This window comes from Gymnoscopelus braueri (assembly GCF_963280865.1).
Source record: "Gymnoscopelus braueri genome assembly, chromosome: 11".
Lineage (NCBI taxonomy): Eukaryota > Metazoa > Chordata > Actinopteri > Myctophiformes > Myctophidae > Gymnoscopelus > Gymnoscopelus braueri.
In genome coordinates this window covers 13,446,469-13,467,553 of record NC_137613.1, presented here as the reverse complement: position 1 = coordinate 13,467,553, position 21,085 = coordinate 13,446,469, and the positions used below count along the sequence as shown (strand labels likewise).

The 21,085-nt window shown below is 41.4% G+C and overlaps 2 protein-coding genes across 2 annotated transcripts in view; both read left to right on the top strand.

Moving 5' to 3' along the window:
• LOC308096048 (peroxisomal ATPase PEX1-like) overlaps positions 1–21,085 on the top strand; it is a 643,221-nt gene that overhangs the window by 177,491 nt on the left and 444,645 nt on the right. The window lies entirely within an intron of this gene.
• Positions 60–21,085, top strand: part of LOC308094819 (peroxisomal ATPase PEX1-like) — a gene marked incomplete at its 5' end in the record, with an annotated part of 32,349 nt that continues 11,323 nt past the window's right edge. The window contains 13 exons of the mRNA XM_080441646.1: positions 60–88; positions 439–467; positions 3,019–3,126; positions 9,710–9,820; positions 10,629–10,732; positions 13,099–13,278; positions 13,492–13,519; positions 15,109–15,959; positions 17,202–17,328; positions 17,930–18,093; positions 19,512–19,600; positions 19,920–20,052; positions 20,529–20,625. Coding sequence (XP_080297772.1) covers positions 60–88; positions 439–467; positions 3,019–3,126; positions 9,710–9,820; positions 10,629–10,732; positions 13,099–13,278; positions 13,492–13,519; positions 15,109–15,959; positions 17,202–17,328; positions 17,930–18,093; positions 19,512–19,600; positions 19,920–20,052; positions 20,529–20,625 — 2,050 coding nt within the window. The remainder of the gene's footprint in view (positions 89–438; positions 468–3,018; positions 3,127–9,709; positions 9,821–10,628; positions 10,733–13,098; positions 13,279–13,491; positions 13,520–15,108; positions 15,960–17,201; positions 17,329–17,929; positions 18,094–19,511; positions 19,601–19,919; positions 20,053–20,528; positions 20,626–21,085) is intronic.

The following is a 21,085-nucleotide window of genomic DNA, read 5'->3' as shown; positions in this document are numbered from 1 at the left end:
CACCCAGGAGAACACATGGCTTAAGGCGTCCCTCTTTGGTCTTCAAAGATTCCAGAACGATGCTAAGCTTTTCTACACTGGATTTCAGGTGAGCAACAGAAAACTAGAGGTTGTTTCTGTTGTTTAATCTTATACGTGTTTTGTTTTTTTTATCTCCTGAGTGAATTTTTATAAAAAATGTCATGTTAATAAATTGTACAGCTCATTGTGTAATAGAATGGAACGGTGAAGTGCCCTCATAAGCCCTCCTAGGGTTTCCTACCTCACCCACAGAACATTTATACCCTTTCTTTCCTTGGAAAGAGCTTTTATACTGTGCATATGAATATTAATATCTGTTGTGCAAATCAATAAACTAAACTTGACCTTCAAAAGAGGTACAGTTCTTCCAGCAAGGTGGTTTCTGACAAGGCAAGTGAAACACCTGTTACACTTCAGGTTTGATGCTGTGAAGTCTGCCAGTAGAGGTACAGTAGGACAATGTCTATTTCATCTGAATATTATGAGTGATACTGTACTGTAGTTCTGCTGTAGCTTCATGCAAAGCACTCTTTAATAGCAGAGTTGTGATCAAGGCACTGTTATGCAAGACATGATCTAAGAAAAGACCACAATAACCACACCCTGTCCACACACACATTCATAAACTGTACATGAAAAAAAAACATTGTTTGTGTGAGGAAGGCAGAGGGATACAATGAGGGGTACAATACCACTTATTAAAGCTGGTATTATTATTATTATTATTATTCACCATTATGAAGTGTTTCCATAACCATTAGCTTCATTTACAACCAAGCATACTGTATGCTATGAGGACATCTACTGGATAAAGTGTGTTATTATATCCAGAACAATTAGCCAATGCTGCTGTAGAATGAGTCTCTAACTAGAAAAAGTGCTCCTCGGAGCACAGGTCTCCGCCAGGTCAGGTAGGTTATTGTGGCCTCCTGGTGGCGCTATAATAGGCCGATGTGAAAAGGGTGCCATTTCTTCTTAGGCCTTGCACGGCAATCTGACAGTGCATTCATGATTTGATGCATTTTGTTCAAAAAAAATGTTTTGATAAATTAGACCTGCTGGTGGCGCTATAACAAGCCAATCTTAAAAGGGTGGCATTTGTTCCGCAACTTCCGTAACGTGCAAAGTTTGACCGCAATCGGGCGCTGCGTTCATGATTTGCGGCATTTTGTTCAAAACGAGCCACTACTGCAAACTTTAGATGTGAATCTTAGCCTTTCAGGATGGAATATAAAAAATCAAACAGATTCACCTTGATCACAAGACTATAGAGATCATGAATACCGATTTGCGTGAAGTTTGGATGAAATCGGAAGTAGTATTATAAAGAAATTTGTTTTACATAAGTCGGCCTCCTGGTGGCGCTATAAAAGGCAAATGTGAAAAATGCAGTGCAAAGGTTTTTCCTTGACCTCTAGGGAGTGCGCATACAGAGTTTTACACAGATCAGTGCAGTTATAGGTAAAAACATGAATCGGCCTGTTATAGCGCCACCATAAGGGCCAAATTTCAAGTGGCATTTCTTCCTCTGCATAGTGGGAATGTGCGTGCAAAGTTTCACGGAAATTGCATGCTGTGTTCACGATTTGAGGCATTTTGTTCAAAACAGAGCATTCCTTTAAACTTTGGAAGCCATTTTTAGCCAATCAGGATGGAGTATAAAAAATCGGAAAGACTTATTTCGTTTAATGACTATAGAGATACTGTGTACCAATTTGCATGATGTTTGGACAAAATCTGTAGGAGTACTGTCAAAAAATGTGTTTTGCAAAAAGTGGCCTCCTGGTGGCGCTATAACAGGCCCATGTGAACATTTTGGGGCAGAGGTTCTGAATTGGCATCCAGGGAGTGTGTGTGCACAGTTTCACTGCGATCAAGCTAACGGTGCGGGAGATTAGCTGTTCACAGACGGACACACACACGGACGGACAGACGGACACACACACAAACGGACGGACGGACAGGGGGCAAAACATACTCTCGCCATGCCTTTCGGCCTGGCGGAGACAATAAGGTATATCTCTGCTACTCTATAAATATGATCCATTGCAGCACTAAAAAACAGCCTACTTTTTTATTAAGGTCTGCTTTATTTTAACTACGGGACACAGCAACAACATATGTTTATAATAATGGACAGGTCATCATGTCAGTTCCTGTAGTCCAGACTGCATTGCCACCAAGCAATGAATGAAAAATATGCTTTAATTAGGATCGGTGTGCAGGTTCTACAAATGTACTTTCAAATGATGTTCTGCTTACTTAACACTTAAACTTAAATATACAAGACATTACTGACATTTCATTATTTTATACTTTCAAAAAGTTTTTATATTTGAAAATGCATGAACATTTTTCAACATGGAAACGATTATGACAATTATGCAAAGATAATTGTGTTTAGACGAGTATGTAATAATTGTGACAGGCCTCGTCGTCACTACTGATTTCTAACCCTTTACTGTCATTTTTAATGAGATTAAAGAGAATTAGGTCAAACTAGCAGGTTCAGAAGCATCTGCCATAAAACCCTATTATTCTCGGATAATTTCATAAAAGCAAAGGTTAAATTCTCAATCTGAAATGTCTTGCAGACTGCTTAGCTGTTTGTAGAACAAGCTCACGCGTTGTGAGCTTGTAGATCTGCTATTGTCGATGAAGTTTGACACATTTTTAACGTTTGGCATTGTAAGCATATTTTGATACCAATACCACAATGTAGGCATTTAGCAGACCATACCTTTATACTTTTACTCAAGATTTTGAATGCAGGTGTCATGCTGACAGACTGCTTATTCATTTGTATTATAACTTTTATTGATAGGATAGTAGTCTGACAGGAAATGGGTAGAGAGATGGGGAGTGACATGCAGCAAAAGGCCGTTGGGATTGGGACTCGAACCCGCGACGTGCTGTCACGTCACGTGCTACGCCAGCGGTCCAGGCCACAATACAGATAATTTGAGTGAAAATATTTGTGTTGTGTTTTGCTATCAGGTGTGTATGTGCTCGCAGCCAGCAGTGGACCAGACCTGATAGACCCGGTCCTGCTGAGACCTGGTAGACTGGACAAGTCCCTCTACTGCCCTCCCCAGGACCTGGTCTGTACTGTTTAATATCATACACCCACTCATAATGATCACTGTTTTAGCACACTAATATTTCAACCATTTAACATGCTTATTATATCGTTGTTGTCGGGCAGAAACCTCTTATCGTCCATATTTTAACACCCTACTTGATCTGTACTACAGCGTCACACAAAACGCGCTCTGAGCTTGTAGATCTGCTACTTTTGATGCTTTTGAATGTGAATCCTGAAAAGTAAGAGTTTTGGACATAATGAAGTTTCCACCCGACAGAAACATAGAAACCATGTAAGGTCACACAGTGATTCACAAAGACAAAGCAGTTGGTATAGTAGAACACTTTTAAAAAGTAGGTGGAAGACAACTTAAAACATAATGAACCCTTTATACTTAGTCGACCGCTGTCCCCCAGGACTTCCCCTGTACACCACATCTCTGGTATAGTGTTGGTATCAGGACAGTAGAGGCTGAGGGCAGGTTGCTGGTATAGTGTTGGTATCAGGACAGTAGAGGTTGAGGACAGGTTGCTGGTATAGTGTTGGTATCAGGACAGTAGAGGTTGAGGGCAGGTTGCTGGTATAGTGTTGGTATCAGGACAGTAGAGGTTGAGGACAGGTTGCTGGTATAGTGTTGGTATCAGGACAGTAGAGGTTGAGGACAGGTTGCTGGTATAGTGTTGGTATCAGGACAGTAGAGGTTGAGGGCAGGTTGCTGGTATAGTGTTGGTATCAGGACAGTAGAGGTTGAGGGCAGCAGGTAGTTGGAGAACAGCAGCTGGTAGGTCTGCTGCACAGAGTCCAGTCTGTGAGTCAGCTCTGTCAGTCTGGACTGCTGCAAGCTAGACTGAGACTGGAGCATCAAGGTGACACGTGTGACATACACAAATGTATACGTCACTTTTTTGCTCATTATGCATGTGCCCTTTGTATTTTTAAGAGCCTTATTGTATTGTGTATTAGAACGAGCAGGGAACTTATATTTTAGGAACAGACCTATCCCACCTTTCGCCACAAGGTGGCAAATACGCCTGTGAGACAGGTAGTTTTAGGTGGTCAGGTGACATCTTTCTTCAGATGAACAAGGAAGAGAGAAAGAACAACACCAAAACTGACTCTGTCTCCCGTTGTTCCCTGTTTGTTCAGGTAAATGAAGTATTAGAACATTAAACATGTTCAATATGAGCACCTTGTAAGGTAAAACAAAGCCTTGTCTTGGTTTTATACCAGAAATGTGGTGATTATGTATTAGTTTGTTGTGTGTAGTGAAATCTGGGCCTAGGCAGTCAGATTCATGGCAGCCATTACTGCTGCTCACAAACCTGTCCTGTAGTGTGTTTCACTTACAGTGTTGTTGTTGCTCCCTTTAGTGGTCTTCAGTGGTCCTTGAGGGGGTTCCAGGGGTCCCCAGCAGAAGGTGTTAATACATTTTCACCCCTTTATCCATATTGGATACTTTGGCTATTCAAAAATAGCAGATCTACAAGCTCGCAGCGCTTGTAGATCTGCTATTCTTTTTTAAGTGTTTGAAGAATTTTGTGGAATTACAGACATCAGATACAGGTACAGCCGTGGTCCCAACAGCCGTTGCCATGGATACAGGACAATAAAGGGCCAGCATCCGGTGTGATGTGTGCCGTTGAAAACAAAGCAGACAGACAGACAGACAGACAGACAGACAGAAAGGAGGTCAAAAACAAACACCAAATAACAACAGAGACTGTTCAGATATCTTACTCTACAACCTACTGAGTGTGAATTTGACTGAAAGTGTAAAAGTGGATGATCCTACGTTAAATGAACACTGGAGAGATGTTGCTGTGTGCTGCTATGGTTCTGAACCTTGTTCTACTTACTACTGCTTGCAATGTTGTCAACTTATGAAATGAAGATGACTCTGTGTTTGGACATGTTGTCAGCTAAAAGCCTAAAGGTAAAATAAGACACTGTAGAAACCTCAACTGTCAGTATGATGGATGGAATACTGTAGGTCAATGTTCACACTGCATTGTGGGTAAACTGCTGCTCTGTCTCTGCTCTGCCTCTAGGCTGAGAGTGAATGTTTGTGCTGTCTAATGTTCAGTGTACTGACATAAGAGATTTAAGACTGGTTCTCAACATCCGGTCCGGGGACCACCAGGGGTCCAAATGGACCCTTACGGGTCTGTAACTCTGATGGAACCAAATGGACCCATTTGGCGCCACTGGTACACTTTCAGAGTTCAATTAACACTGTGGGTTTTACAGTGTGGATAAAACCTTTATCAAAAGAGGGTCCACAGCCTATTGTATATCAAACTGGGGGTCCTTGTAATTAAAAAGGCTGAGAGCCAGTGCACTGCTACTGTAAGTAGCCCTGCAGCAAGATGACATAGACCTACAGTATGGTTGGTGGAAATCTGGTAGTACAGTACTCACTATAGAGTCTATTATAGGAGACATGAAGTACAGTACTCACTATAGAGTCTATTATAGGAGACATGAAGTACAGTACTCACTATAGACTATTATAGGAGACATGAAGTACAGTACTCACTATAGAGGGTCTATTATAGGAGACATGAAGTACAGTACTCACTATAGAGTCTATTATAGGAGACATGAAGTACAGTACTCACTATAGAGGGTCTATTATAGGAGACATGAAGTACAGTACTCACTATAGAGTCTATTATAGGAGACATGAAGTACAGTACTCACTATAGAGGGTCTGTAGGAGTGTGACCAGAGTCAACAGAAAGCAGAGCAGGGAGAAGTAATAAGCCAGCTGCCTGTGACACCAGCCTGAGACAGACAGGAAGAGTACAAACTATCATCATAAAGCAATGCAATAAACAGTGTTGTTCTCATCTCAACCCAACACTACAGGAGTTTATGTCATTACAGAGGAGTTGAACTATTCAGTGAAATCATATGATATTCATAGGACCTGCAATAGTCTTGGCCCTCCATGGTAAATACTTAGATACCACTCCTATAAGAAATAAGCTAAATAATCAAAAACATAATGATTACATATTATATTCCATTCCTGTCACCCCAGAGAGATGCCTTTCATTCTAGCCACTGCAGGCATTTAACTTCATGATAGAGTATAAACAGACTTGCTTTTCAATTATGGTGACATTTAAAACGTTTATAAAATGCTGAATTTGTGTAATATCAGATCTAAATAGAAAATAGAGACCAGACTTGTTGGATGCTGGCTGTTGTTTTGGCTCCATAGTGGCATCCATCAGGTTCTAGAAAAGTTTAGATTTCATTAGAAACAAAACATTTTACTCATAAATATCACCAAATTATACTAGCAATACTGTTAGGAGATGCAGTCTCTACTCACATAGTTAGCTGTTCTATATGGTCTCTGTAGGGCAGAGGAGAGAATTAAACATAAAGTCTGTTCAGTATGAAGCAATTATTCCATTTAAAGCTCTTCCATCAAGGCAGAAACGTGCTGTTTCTGACAAGGCAAGTGAAACACATGTTACACTTCAGGTTTGATGCTGTGAAGTCTGCCAGTAGAGGTACAGTAGGACAATGTCTATTTCATCTGAATATTATGAGTGATACTGTACTGTAGTTCTGCTGTAGCTTCATTTAAAGCAGCTCTATGTCTGATAAGCAAGTGCAGAGTAGTTTTACACCAGACGAAGGCCTCCACTACATAATGTGATTCTGTTGTTCATCACATCTCATGCTGAACACAGTTTTAATTTCTTACATTTTTATACGAAATGCTCTCCATGCAACAGTGTTGATTTTGACAGCACATTTAGTTTTATTCTTTTGAATAAAAATCCATTTAGTTTTAATCATATTTTAGTCATCTGAAATGTTTTAGTTTTTGTCTAGTTTTAGTCGACTAAATATCATAAGATTATAGTCGACTAAATCTACAGTTGATTTAGTCGACTAAAATGTATTTCGCCGGTGCCTTGATGGCGTCGTAATGGCTGATTTTACACTTGCATGCTGAAAATAGCCGATCTACAAGCTCTCAACGTGTCGCAGCGCGACATGTTGTGAGCTTGTAGATCTGCGATTTTCAGAGCGCAACACCAGAGCGCAACCAAACATAAAATGACTCGTCTCTTAGTTCTACTGCATCTCTTCTCCACTAGTCCCTCACTTACATTTTAGTCTAGTTTTTATTTGTTGACAAAACTGTCAATAGGCCTTTATTCAGTCTTAGTTTTAGTCATCATAGTTTAGTTTTTATTTAGTTTTTATTTAGTTTTCGTCAGTGATAAAAGTTAGTCGACGAACATGTTTCGTCATAGTTTTAGTCGACGAAATCAACACCGCCATGCAATGGTGGACACATGCACAGGGGTCAGCCAACGTTCATCTTCTGTCTTGTAGCTTATGAGGATTAATGTAACTATGTTTTCCGCTCAGTAAAATACTTGCCGCTAATAAATCACAGGTACGTACAGTGTTACTGCTATCAGTTATTGTTTATTAGCTTGGTGTTTGTCTTGCTGCTATTTCCTCATATCAGACGGATGACTGGGTGTTAGGCTTAGTCCTGTCTTCACCACTGTTCTGCTCCAGTTGTGACTTAAGGACAGTGGCAGCGGGTTAGTAATAGTTATTATAAAGAACCCATACAGTAGATGGTTATTAGTTCTCCAGGAGGTATTGTCTATGATATTAAGCTTAATTAATGATTAATAGCAGAGTTGTGATCAAGGCACTGTTATGCAAGCCATGATCTAAGAAAAGACCACACTAACCACACCCACATTCATAAACAAACATTGTTTGTGTGAGGAAGGCAGAGGGATACAATGAGGGGTACAATACCACTTATTAAAACTGCTATTATTATTATTATTATTATTATTATTACACTTATTATTATTATTATTATTATTATTCACCATATGAAGTGTTTCCATAACCATTAGCTTCATTTACAGCCAAGCATACTGTATGCTATGAGGACATCTACTGGGTAAAGTGTGTTATTATATCCAGAACAATTAGCCAATGCTGCTGTAGAATGAGTCTCTGCTAAATCTCTGCTACTCTATAAATATGGTCCATTGCAGCATTAAAATAACTGCTTCCTTTTTTATTAAGGTCTGCTTTATTTAACTACGGGACACAGCGAAGTAACAACATATGTTTATAATAATGGACAGGTCATCATGTCAGTTCCTGTAGTCCAGACTTCATTGCCACCAAGTTTTAATTAGGATCGGTGTGCAGGTTCTACAAATGTACTTTCAAATTATGTTCTGCTTACTTAACACTTAAACTTAAAGTTGTACAATGCAAAATCACAACTAACGATTTTTAGCAACCTCTGCTGGTCACTACCGTCACTGCATACAATTTCCCTAGTCCTCGATTACCCAGAATTCCATTCGTTTTCACCGGAAGCCGGAAGCGTTTCAAAAAGCGATCTTTTAATTGTTTTATACTATCTACGGATCGTTTCTCTTAGCCAGTGGAGCATTAGTTACCATGAGCTGTGCTTTCTTTTTCTGTTCTTTTTCGATCTTCCAATCCTACATTATCTTAAAATCAGCGTGAGGTTCCTTTTTGTTAATAGCGCGGTAGTTCCTGGCCAAACAGGAAACCGTTGCGGTAGTTCCTGAGGACGTCGGCCACGACGTCATGACGTTGGCCAGGAACGTCATTTTCCCGGGAAAGTCCCCCCCGTACACGTTCAATAGAAAATATATAAATAAAAGGCTTCCGGGGGTGAAATTCACGGAGTGGGTGTTGTGAAACTTTTGCCACTCGCAAAAGATATACAATTTAACTTTAGTTTTGTTGAAAACGTTACCTAGTATTACTTTAAATATAAAGGTCATTACTGACATATTTAATTATTTCATACTTTCAACATGTTTTTATATTTGAAAATGCATGAACATTTTTCAACATGGAAATGATTATGACGATTATGCAAAGATAATTGTGTTTAGACGATTATGTAATAATTGTGACAAGCCTCGTCGCCACTACTGATTTCTAACCCTTTACTGTCATTTTTAATAAGATTAAAGAGAATTAGGTCAAACTAGCAGGTTCAGAAGCATCTGCCATAAAACCCTATTACTCTCGTATAATTTCATAAAAGCAAAGGTTAAATTCTCAATCTGAAATGTCTTGCAGACTGCTTAGCTGTTTGTAGAACAAGCTCACGCGTTGTGAGCTTGTAGATCTGTTATTGTCGATGAAGTTTGACACATTTTTAACGTTTGGCATTGTAAGCATTTTGATACCAATACCACAATTTAGGCATTTAGCAGACCATACCTTTATACTTTTACTCAAGTATGATTTTGAATGCAGGTGCATGCTTATTCATTTGTATTATAGCTTTTTGATTACTTTTGATGTTGTGTGTTTGCTTTTCTTTCACCCCATGAATTCAAGTCTCCATGGGGTGACTAGTCCATAGAAAAAAACTCATTTTGGGGGTGAACTAAATCTTTAATGTCTGACTGTACCACATGCTGTTTACATTTCTGACTAATAAAGCATTCAATCAATCAATTAAACAAGGCTCTATTTTAGTGCCTGTAAACTGGTAGCAGTGACGGTGCTGTGTGTCGTCCCCCCCCCCCCCCCCCCCTCAGGGCCCAGGCAGCCAGGCCCTGCATCCTGACCCCAGGAGGGGTCATGACAACACGGGGGTGACGGACCGCGTGGTCAACCAGCTCCTCACACAGCTGGACGGGGTGGAGGGTCTGCAAGGTACTGTAACACCAGTGGTTCTCAAACCTTTTTCATGTCAAGGACCCCCAAAATGATGTTTGTTTGTTTTTTGGCTGCTGTCTCAAACTTTTCAAAAATAGCAGATCTACAAGCTCATAGCGCGGCACTCGGTGCTACGCTATGAGCTTGTAGATCTGCTATTTTTTTGAATAGCCAAAGTATAAAATATGGTTAAAGTGGTTAAAATGATTGTGACGCCATATTAACTAGTTTTGCTGGGGACCCCCTGGTACCCCCCCCCCCTCCCAAGGACCCCTGGTTCACTTTGAGAACCAATGCACTACACACTTCACATACTGTTTACCATGGTCTGCTAGCAAAATCATGAGTATTTATTTAACTCAGAAAGTATAAAAAATAGACCCAATAGGGGGGGGGGTGTCATACCGAGATCACACCTTGGCAAACAGGGACAGAAAATTCGACATTAAAATGTGGGTCCGCCGCGACTCAATAATGGGTCCCGACCCATGGTTTGGGAAACAGTGTATTAACTGGCTGAGCCACCAGGCATCCCCAGTAATACATATATATATATATTTTTTTAAAGATTATTTTTGGGGCTTTTATGCCTTTATTGATAGGATAGTAGTCTGACAGGAAATGGGTAGAGAGATGGGGAGTGATATGCAGCAAAAGGCCGTCAGGATTGGGACCCGAACCCGCGACGTGCTGTCAGGCTACTTTGGAGCCTATATAGGTGCCTGGACCGGACCGCTACGCCAGCGGTCCAGGCCACAATACAGATATTTTGAGGTAAAGTATTTGTGTTGTGTTTTGCTATCAGGTGTGTATGTGCTCGCAGCCAGCAGTGGACCAGACCTGATAGACCCGGCCCTGCTGAGACCTGGTAGACTGGACAAGTCCCTCTACTGCCCTCCCCAGGACCTGGTCTGTACTGTTTAATATCATACACCCACTCATAATGATCACTGTTTTAGCACACTAATATTTCAACCATTTAACATGCTTATTATATCGTTGTTGTCGGGCAGAAACCTCTTATCATCCATTATTTTAACGCCCTACTTGATCTGTACTACAGCGTCACACAAAACGCGTTCTGAGCTTGTAGATCTGCTACTTTTGATGCTTTTGAATGTGAATCCTGAAAAGTAACAGTTTTGGACATAATGATGAAGTTTCCACCCGACAGAAACATAGAAACCATGTAAGGTCACACAGTGATTCACAAAGACAAAACAGTTGGTATAGTAGAACACTTTTAAAAAGTAGGTGGAAGACAACTTCAAACATAATGAACCCTTTATACTTAGTCGACCGCTGTCCCCCAGGACTTCCCCTGTACACCACATCTCTTTGCCCAAGCTATAGCCCATCTATAAGTTCACAACGAGACGCATCGCGACGCCTAACAAGCTTTGTGAAACCCACCTCTTCAGGAAACACTACCCTTCCTCTTTGCCTGGCCTACTTATTAACTAGTTGTACGAACGCTTGTTTTATTGTTGTATTGTTTTATTGGATCTTGTTTTGTCGATACACTTATTTGTTTTAGCTCTTGCTCATTTGATTTTGCTATTTTGTCCCATCTGTTTAAGGAAAGTAGGTAGCTGATATATTGCACTTTTACCTTAGCGCTAGGTATACTCTTGGTTGCTTGTTTTTGCAGAAAATGCACTTAAGACTTCTGATGATTAGTAGTTTTCGTTCCCTACCTATGTTGAATGCACTTATTGTAAGTCGCTTTGGATAAAAGCGTCTGCTAAATGACTGTAATGTTCCTGCATAACTTCTGGGTACGCTGATGTCACGCGCATAGCCTCTATAAGGACGCTATAGGGTTCAAGTCAGTGGTTAATGTAAATTAACTGCTTTCGGTGTGGATCTATAACCACCTTAAAACCTTCTCTCTCTCTCTCTCTCTCTGTGTCTCTTTCTCTGGTGGTGGATTAATTGTCATACAAATGATTGCGATTTTAACGATTTTAATTGTGTTTTTAAACATTGGAACATATGAATAGAAATGTCATTTCTGTTTGCTTTTTAGGCTTCATAATCACACATTGCTCAGGGCAGATATGACTTAAATATTCAAGACATTACTGACATATTTAATTATTTTATACTTTCAAAATGTTTTTATATTTGAAAATGCATGAACATTTTTCAACATGGAAACGATTATGCAAAAATAATAGCGATTAGACAATTATGTAATAATTGTGACAGACCTATAGTCACCACTACTGATTTCAGTAATTTTTTATAAGATTAAAGAGAATTAGAATGGGTCAAAAATAACAATACAATACATGTTCAGAAGCATCTGCCATAAAACCCTATTATTCTCTGATCATTTCATAAAAGCAAAGGTTAAATTCTCAATCTGAAATGTCTTGCAGACTGCTTAGCTGTTTGTAGAACACGCTCACGTGTTGTGAGCTTGTAGATCTGCTATTGTCGATGAAGTTTGACACATTTTTAACGTTTGGCATTGTAAGCATATTTTGATACCAATACCACAATTTAGGCATTTAGCAGACCATACCTTTATACTTTTACTCAAGTAAGATTTTGAATGCAGGCATATTACTTTTTTTTCTTTTTTACAAATCTCTTTATTTTTTCAGACAGTAAAGACAAGGGCATCATGTCAAACCTTGAAAACAAAGAGGTCTGATTTTTCTTGACAAAAAACAACAACAACAATTAAACAAAACAAAGCACAACAGAAAAAACAGTAACATAGATACAGTAATCAATGTAGGCATATTACTTTTAACAGTGTATTTTTATATTGTGGTACTGATACTTTTACTTAACCCATTAAAACCATCTATGTAACAACTTTAACCATTATTTTATACTTTGGCTATTCAAAAATAGCAGATATACAAGCTCATGTAGATCTGCTATTTTTGAAAAATCGTGAAAGATGTGTGCAAATCTTTGAATACATATATTGTTTAAAGCGAACATTTTTAACTCAAATCTTTGCTTCTCGGGGGGGGGGGGGGGGCCCTGGAACAACATATTTTGAGATGGCGGTCCGTTGCCAAAATACATAACTTTTTTTTTATATTCAAATATTTGCACAAATTTACACGATTTAAAAAAACAATAGCAGATCTACAAGCTCATTGCAGCGCTATGAGCTTGTAGATCTGCTTTTCTTCCACCACTGCAAGTATCACTGAGTATCATCTCCTTTAGAATGCATAGAGGCACCACACGTATACCAGAAAGCCACTAGATGGCACTGTAAGACAACTTCTTTTGTTGTAAAACCCCAGAACTCTCAGTGCGTCTCTGGTCTAAACTCCATGAGCCAGGACCTCACAGGGTTGTCGGTACGACTCCCCCCGGCCTACATGCCTTCCATCCAGAGGGGCTTTGAGGAGCTGAACCAGGAGCAGATGGAGCGCCTCCTACAGGAGATCAGAACCATCAAGAGCAGCCACAGGAGAGTCAATGTGAGTTACACCCATAGACTGTAAAATAATACAGACGAAGGGAACAGTGAGGTCACCCATTGGTTTCTACTGACAGCTAAGCAATCTGCAAGACATTTCAGATTGAGAATTTAACCTTTGCTTTTCTGAAATTATCTGAGAATAATAGGGTTTTATGGAAGATGCTTCTGAACATGTATTCTATTGTTATTTTTGACCCATTCTTATTCTCAGACGGTGAAGGAAATAGACTCTTTGCTTTGTCTTCTTACCCACTGATTCAATCTGGTCTTTCCATAACAAAAGGTGGTCTATTACTACTCCTAGGTATGTATACGAACATACCTGGTTGATTTGTTCACTATGAATAGTAATGGGGGATCTGTGTATCTCCAGGGGTGCACCAAAAACAATCTCTTCTGTCTTTTTTGTGTTGATGATAAGAGCGTTGTTATCAGTCCACTCCACCACCTTATCTACTTCACTATCCACCTATCTAAGAGAGAAATCAAAAATGTATCATCAGAGTACTTTAGAATGTATTGGTCTGGTGTGTCAGTGCGACATTCAGACAGACATTCTTCGGTACGACAGCTGTCAGTATAGAGGGTGAAAAGTACAGCTGAGCTTACACAACCCTGGGGAGCACCAACATTATTACTTAATGCTGAGGAGAGGGTTCTGTTCACTTTCACCCTCTGTACTCTGTTAGTAAGGAAAGAAGCATACCAGTGAATTAAGTATGGATTCAGTTCCAACTGAACCATCGTTGACACCAGAATATCAGACTTGTATTGAAAGCTGAAGAGAAGTCTAAGAACAGCACCCTTTCATGATTCTTATTAGACTCATCTACTGTAGGTGTTTTGTGATGAAGTGGACCAGTGTGACAACCGCATCCTCTGTACCGTAACCTTTCTTATAAGCAAACTGACAGGGATCGAATTTGTCTTTAGTTATACTCACAAGATGTTGCAACAGTATTCTTTCCAGTGATTTCATGATCACTGAAGTGAGAGCTATGGGTCTATAATCCTTATGTTATTTTGGATAATGGTAATGGTTTTATGTGTGAGGTTTTCCAAAACAGAGGAATTGTGTGTGTGTCTACAGAGGTTTGAAATATTGGTTGCCACACTGGAGCCAACTCGGATGCAAAGTTTTTGAGGAGAAAAGCACTGCACTAGTCCGGCCCATTAGCTTTCCTTGTGTTAGTACACCGAAACACTTTCCTGACATCCTCTTCAGTGATGATAATTCTGTCTGTGGGGGCAGATGTTACAGCCTTAAGTATTTCAGTGCACTTAGAGGAATAGCCTAATGATTCGAATCTGACAAAGAAAGTATTTAGGTCATTAGCAAAGCCAAGTTCATTGTCTGTCACAATAGGTTTGGTTATATAGAATGTGCCTATTTGGAAATGAGTAAAAAATATATATATTATAGTAAAGAATTTAAATTAAAACATTAAAACCACAACCTTTTGTGTAGTAGTATGTATTGCAATAATAATAACAACATCCCAAGGCACACCTGGACCAGTGTGCCTCAGCACACTGCTTGGGAACCACTGATCTAGGTCAATATTACTCATTTTTTCCAGCTTTAATGATCAGGCCTAGGACATCGTCTCTGTCGGGGTGGAAACCTCATTATGTCCAAAACTGTTACTTTTCAGAATTAAAATAAGAAAATAGCAGATCTACAAGCTCAAAACACGTCGTTTCGCGCCGCGTTTCGAGTTTGTAGTGACGCTGTAGTATGATCAGATCAAGTAGGGCGATCATTTACGAAAAAACACAAAGTTGTCAGTATAAACATACTCTTTTTCTCTCCTAACACCCCCTGTAGCATCTCTCTCGCCATCCGTACCCTACGGCCGCCTGGAGCAGTTCACAGAACTCATGGTCTCTCCAAAGATCCGCGCGGGAGGGGGAAGTGGCCCTCCTCCTCTCCCAGCCGCTCAGGGGGGCCAGCAGCCTCCTCCTCCTCCTCCTCCTCCTCCTCCTCCTCCTCCTCCTCCTCCTCCTCACGGACGCCGGTCCAACCTCGACTTCCCCTCCGGCCCGTCGACGGCGACGTCATTCCAAACCAGCGATCATCATCAGGGACGCAGTTCTAACTCTTCCATTAGTGCCTCGTCCTCTACCCCTCCTAACCACCAGTGGGCAGTGGGCGGCATAGCTGACCTACAGAGCCTGATGCGTTACATGCTAACGGGCAGCTACCCCGTCAGGGACCTTCCTCCCCCCGTCCCTGCCATCCCGGCCCTCGTCAGTGACTCCATGTACAGGGTGTGCCGCGCCCCTCCCGGCTACGTCTGCACCATAAGCCCCCACGGCGGCGGCGCGGCGGCGGCCGGGGTGGTTCATCTGTTCCCCTGGTGGCGGGGCACGGAGGACGGGACGCCCGGAGGAGGAGGCCGCCGCTCCTCCGCGGTCACCTACGGCCTGCTCTCCAGGGTCCTCTCTCCCAAAGAAGGGAGGGAGAGGGTTAAGCGGATCACGGAGAAAAAGAAGGTTGTTGGGAGTGCCTCCTCCAAGGATCCCGCAGGTGCAGGTAGGGTGGGAGAGGAGGAGGAGAAGGAGGAGGATGAGGAGGAGACCGTGGTGGTCCGGGTGGTGTGTCACCACATGGAGCAGCTAGGAGGAGGCCTGCAGAGATACCCTGACATGGGGGAGATCCACTGTGGAAGAGTGTGGGTGAGTGTGGCCACCGCAGGTGATGGAAGGCATACTTATTATTAGGGCTGTCACGATTATGACATTTTACACAAATAATCAGAATCAGAATCAGAATCAGTTTTATTGTCACATCACAGGTTTACAAGGTAAAAAAGTGGGTGAAATTCTTGCGATTAACGATTTGATTCTGTTTTTGTCGTTGGTACATATGAATGAAAATGACATTTCTGTTTGGCTTTGAAGTTGCACAGGGCAGATACGACAAATAACCTAAATATACAAAGAAATGACTGACATAGTCAATAACTTTATACCTTCTAAAACGTTAATAGTGCAAATAGCCGATCTACAAGCTCACAACACGTCGCATCGCGACGTACATACGCAAATACGGTGGTCGATCTACAAGCACACATCGTGTTGTGATGCGGCGTGTTGAGAGCTTGTAGATCTGCTATTTTTGCTATTTTGAAAACATTTTTGATCGTTTTTTTTCTTCAACATAATCTTTGGAAAGTCGTCGCCTGTAATAACATGCCCCAAAATAGGGCCGGCAGATTGAAAGTGGGGTCACCGTGGCTCTTTCCCTGTAGTTCAATCAATGGGCAGTCAAGCAAATCTTACAAGAAACATGTTTTTTTTAGATGCCGGAGCACTTGACGACACAGCTGAACATCAGCTCCCACTCCACGGTGAGGATCTAGCCCGTTGAGACCACCTGTAAAGTGGCCTTGAGTATTCGCCTACAGCCCTTAAAGCCAGCGGTGAGTTCCAGATCCTCTCATGAAAGGGCTAGTTCACCCCCAAAATGTCATTTTCCTATTGATTAGTCACCCCATGGAGACTTGAATTCATGGATATTCATTTGTTTTCATCAAATTCCTAAGCCAATCATGTGATGGCTTTCAGCGGTTCCGGTAGGAGACACAAAGAGTCTCCTTTGTGTCTCCTACCGGAACCGCTGCCTACCGGTCCACTGGTCATCAAATGATTGGCTTAGGAATGAGACAAAAACAAAAAAGAAATCCATGAATTCAAGTCTCCATGGGGTGACTAATCTAAAAAAAAGTTTAGTTTGGGTGAACTATCCTTTAATGAACGTGCCCAGTGCAGTTCCAATGATGGCTCACTCAGTCATTTCATCTACTTGGTGTGTATAGTGTAACATTGTAACAGTTTGCCAAGCTTGGCAGCAGCAGATAAAAGCTCATTGCCATCGGATGCTTTGAGAGCTTTTGTCACCATGTCTTGTTGTTGTAGTCACAGCCAGACGAGAGTGACGAGGACATCCAGACGGCCTTCTTGGATTGGCTGCACACACAGAGCCACCAACCGCTGGCCTGTCTGACCACACGCTGCAGCGTCATCCCTCTACACGGAAATGAAGGTGAGTGGAAACCGGTTTGAAGGATAATTCATCATACAGTTAAAAATACTACTCCTGGAGTTTGGAAAATCAACTACCAGGAAATATACTGTACATAAGTACGTAGTGGTAAAAATAAATATCGAACAGGGGCGCCACTGGCCTAGTGGTTAAAGGAGTAGTTCACCCAAAATATTACTTATTTCCTATCAATTACACACCCCATGAGATTTGTTTTTATCACATTCCTAGGCCAATATTTTGAGTCTCAAGAGTCTCCTTTGAGTCTCCATACCGGATACATTAGCATCTTTCCGCCGGTAATCAAATTATTGGCTTAGGAATGCGACAAAAACGGAAAAATCTCCATGAATTCAATGCTTCATGGGGGTGTGTAATTGATAGAAAACAAGTCATATTTTGGGTGAACTACTCCTTTAAGGCGCATACCGCATATAGGCTCTAATGCAGCCTGACGGCGAGTCGCGGGTTCGAGTCCTGGGCCCGACGACCTTTGCTGCGTGTCACTACCCGTTTCTCTACTGTGTACTATCAATAAAGGCCCTGCAAACATATCTTTAAAAATAAATGTTGAACCTTCTTTCTTGTGACTATTCTTTAGCTAAGCTGGAGCTTGCGTTGACTGTGCTTAAGCCAGAGCCAGAGAGTGATCCACCCGACCAGCTGTTTCTGCTCGCTCCTACTGTCCTACGCAAGGCAGCCATACAGGTACTGTTCATACTGTTTCTATTAGCTCCTACTGTCCTACGCAAGGCAGCCATACAGGTACTGTTCATACTGTCAGATTAGTTACATTTATAATCTTTGTCACCGTTTCTTCAACATTCACATTACTGTACGCACAGCAGGGGTGGGCAACTTTGTAGATGGTGAGGGCCACTAAATTTCCACACTCACTCTGGGGGGCCACATTGTTTATCGGCACTCTCGCCAGTACTACCCCATTACTCAAAAAGCCCATAATAGTCACATGATAAATAAGGGATATTAACCATTTTTATTTGTTTAACTTTGTTTTTATTTAGCATTTAGTAATGCTTCTATCAACTTAAATATAGCTGTACTGCTAAACAAACTTCACGTTCCTGAGTATGCCTTTCAGAGTATTGCTGTAACCTTGGCTTAAAAATATACAAAAATGAACACCAGAATTATAATTAATAAGGCTTCTATTAAAATAAGAGAGTGAGAGTGCGCTCTACTGGTGGACTGTTTGAAATTAAAATGGATCATGGAAAGTTGCATGTTAATAGTTCACCATTTCGGATATGTTTAGATTACTTAGTTTTTCTTTGTGATAGTTCTGTTTTTATTAACATATTCGAAAACATGTTTCCGGATATTGGCCTGGGGTCGCATTGAGTGACGGTGAGGGCTGCAAGCGGCCCACGGGCCGCCAGTTGCCCATCCCTGACGTACAGTATAGTCCAGGGGTTCTGGAACCTTTTTTTATACAAGGAGGACCCCATTTTATGGGGGACAATTTTTCAGTTTCAAAGTTATAGAATACAATAAAATGATCCGCACACCATGTAGGCAACGTTTCGGTCAATAGACCCTCTTTAGGCATCTCAAAGATGCCAGATGCCTGAAGAAGGTTTAGCTTGCCTAAATAAACAAACGCTTGTTTTATTGTTGTATTGTTTTATTGGATCTTGTTTAGTCGATACACTTATTTGTTTTAGCTCCTGCTCATTTGATTTAGCTATTTTTGTCTCATCTGTTTAAGGAAATAGCTGATATAATGCACTTTTACCTTAGCGCTACTGTAGGTATACTCTTGGTTGCTTGTTTTTGCAGAAAATGCACTTAAGACTTCTGGTGATTAGTAGTTTTCGTTCCCTACCTATGTTGAATGCACTTATTGTAAGTCGCTTTGGATAAATGACTGTAATGTAATAAAGTTGTCCTTATTGTGCTTAGTGCGTAGACGATGTGCCAGTCATTTTATTGTATTCTATACATCTGATCCCTGCCTACGCACCCGTCTCTGAGCTGATCAGGTGTGCATTACACCTTGCTTTTTTCAAAGTTGAAATAAAGCTTAAATAAAGTATACAGCAGTGTTAATTTTGACAGCAAATTCTCAACCTCTGGATAGACATTTTGACGGCATTGGGTGAAAGTGAATTTTGTTTAAGTCTGTTCTGAAATAACACAGTTGTGTTATTGGTCACATCCAGGTAGACAGACAGCCGGTCAACACACCACCAGCAGTGAAATCCCCGGGCGACGCATTCCATTCAGATCTTCCCTGTCTGAGTGCTCTCGGGTACGTCTGGTGCTATTTATTGCTTTTACAGTACGAGCTCTGTGGCTTTGTTTCAGACAGCAGGCCAGCCCCATTTATGTGTCAAATACATGATGTGGAAGTGTAAATCAGTGTCAGGTGTACAGTCTGAGACTTTGGAAATCAGGCTTTAATTGCATTTCAAACCAGGAATGTGGTTCAAATCTGATTTGTAAAAATGAGTTCCCATGTGGTATACTTATACAAAATATATCTATATATTTATTTCTGTAAACAAATTCAACCCTCCCCCACAAAAAGGGTTAGCATCTGCTAAATTGTAAATTGTCTCTGACCCCAGTGGGATGAAGGAGCTGATCACCACTGGGTTTGAGTTCATCTACTACAGCCTCCAGGCCGGTCCGCTCTCCCGAGAGCTGGTGTCCACGGGACGGGGTCTCCGGGGCGGGGCGCTGCTCGTCACTGGAGCCAAGGTAACCTTTAACCCCCCCGCATCCCGATAGCATGAAGACATTCAACAGATAGTCTTTTAGCTGGCATGGTTAGCACTGGGCTAACTTACTGTACACATGGTGTGTTATGCATAGACATATAAAGGTAGACACCTCCTCTGGCTCTGAAGCGTCGGCGTCTCGGACGCACTTCCGCTTCCTCTATGCTTCTGGGGGGCAAGCTGGAAACTTCCATGTGCGTCACAGAAGGGGGCGTTCGGTAGGCCAATCAGAGGCAGGTGGGGTGGGTCTTTTCTTAAGAGGCAGCCGCGCAGCAACTAGTCAGTTAGACGCGCTGTGATTGGCCAGTAGTTAACGTGATGTGATTGGTCAGTAGTCAAACAGCCCCGCGGAAGAGCCTTGTATTGAGAGACCAGTCGTTACAATGAACTGCAGAGGCCAATGAGGTATCTAGGTTTCTATATCTATGGTGTTATGTGTATGTGTTTCTTCTACAGGGGAGTGGGAAGAGCGCTCTGGCGAAAGCCTTGTGCAGGAGGGCTGGGGAAGACCTGGACGCACATGTGGAGGTGGTGGACTGCAAAAAGCTAAAAGGTAGGAGGATACGCGCACACACACACACACACACACACACACACACACACACACACACACACACACACACACACACACACACACACACACACACACACACACACACACACACACACACACACACACACTTAATTGTGTTTTTGGCATTGAACATTGACATTTTTTCCATAGATATATATATTTTTTAATTGCCTTTTAGGCTTTGTAATAAAAAATTCCAGATGGTATATTTAATCATTTTATACTTTAAAAAAACTTGAAAATAGCAGCTGATCTACAAGCTTAAAACGCGTCACGAAGACGCTTGAAGTTGTAAGCTTGCAGATCTGCTATTTCAGCTTTTTTCAATGTATGACATTTTTTCAACTTGGAAAGGATTATAACAATTATGACAAAATAATAAATGCCATTAGACGGTTATGTAATAATTGTGACAGGCCTAATGCTTGCACGCACGCAC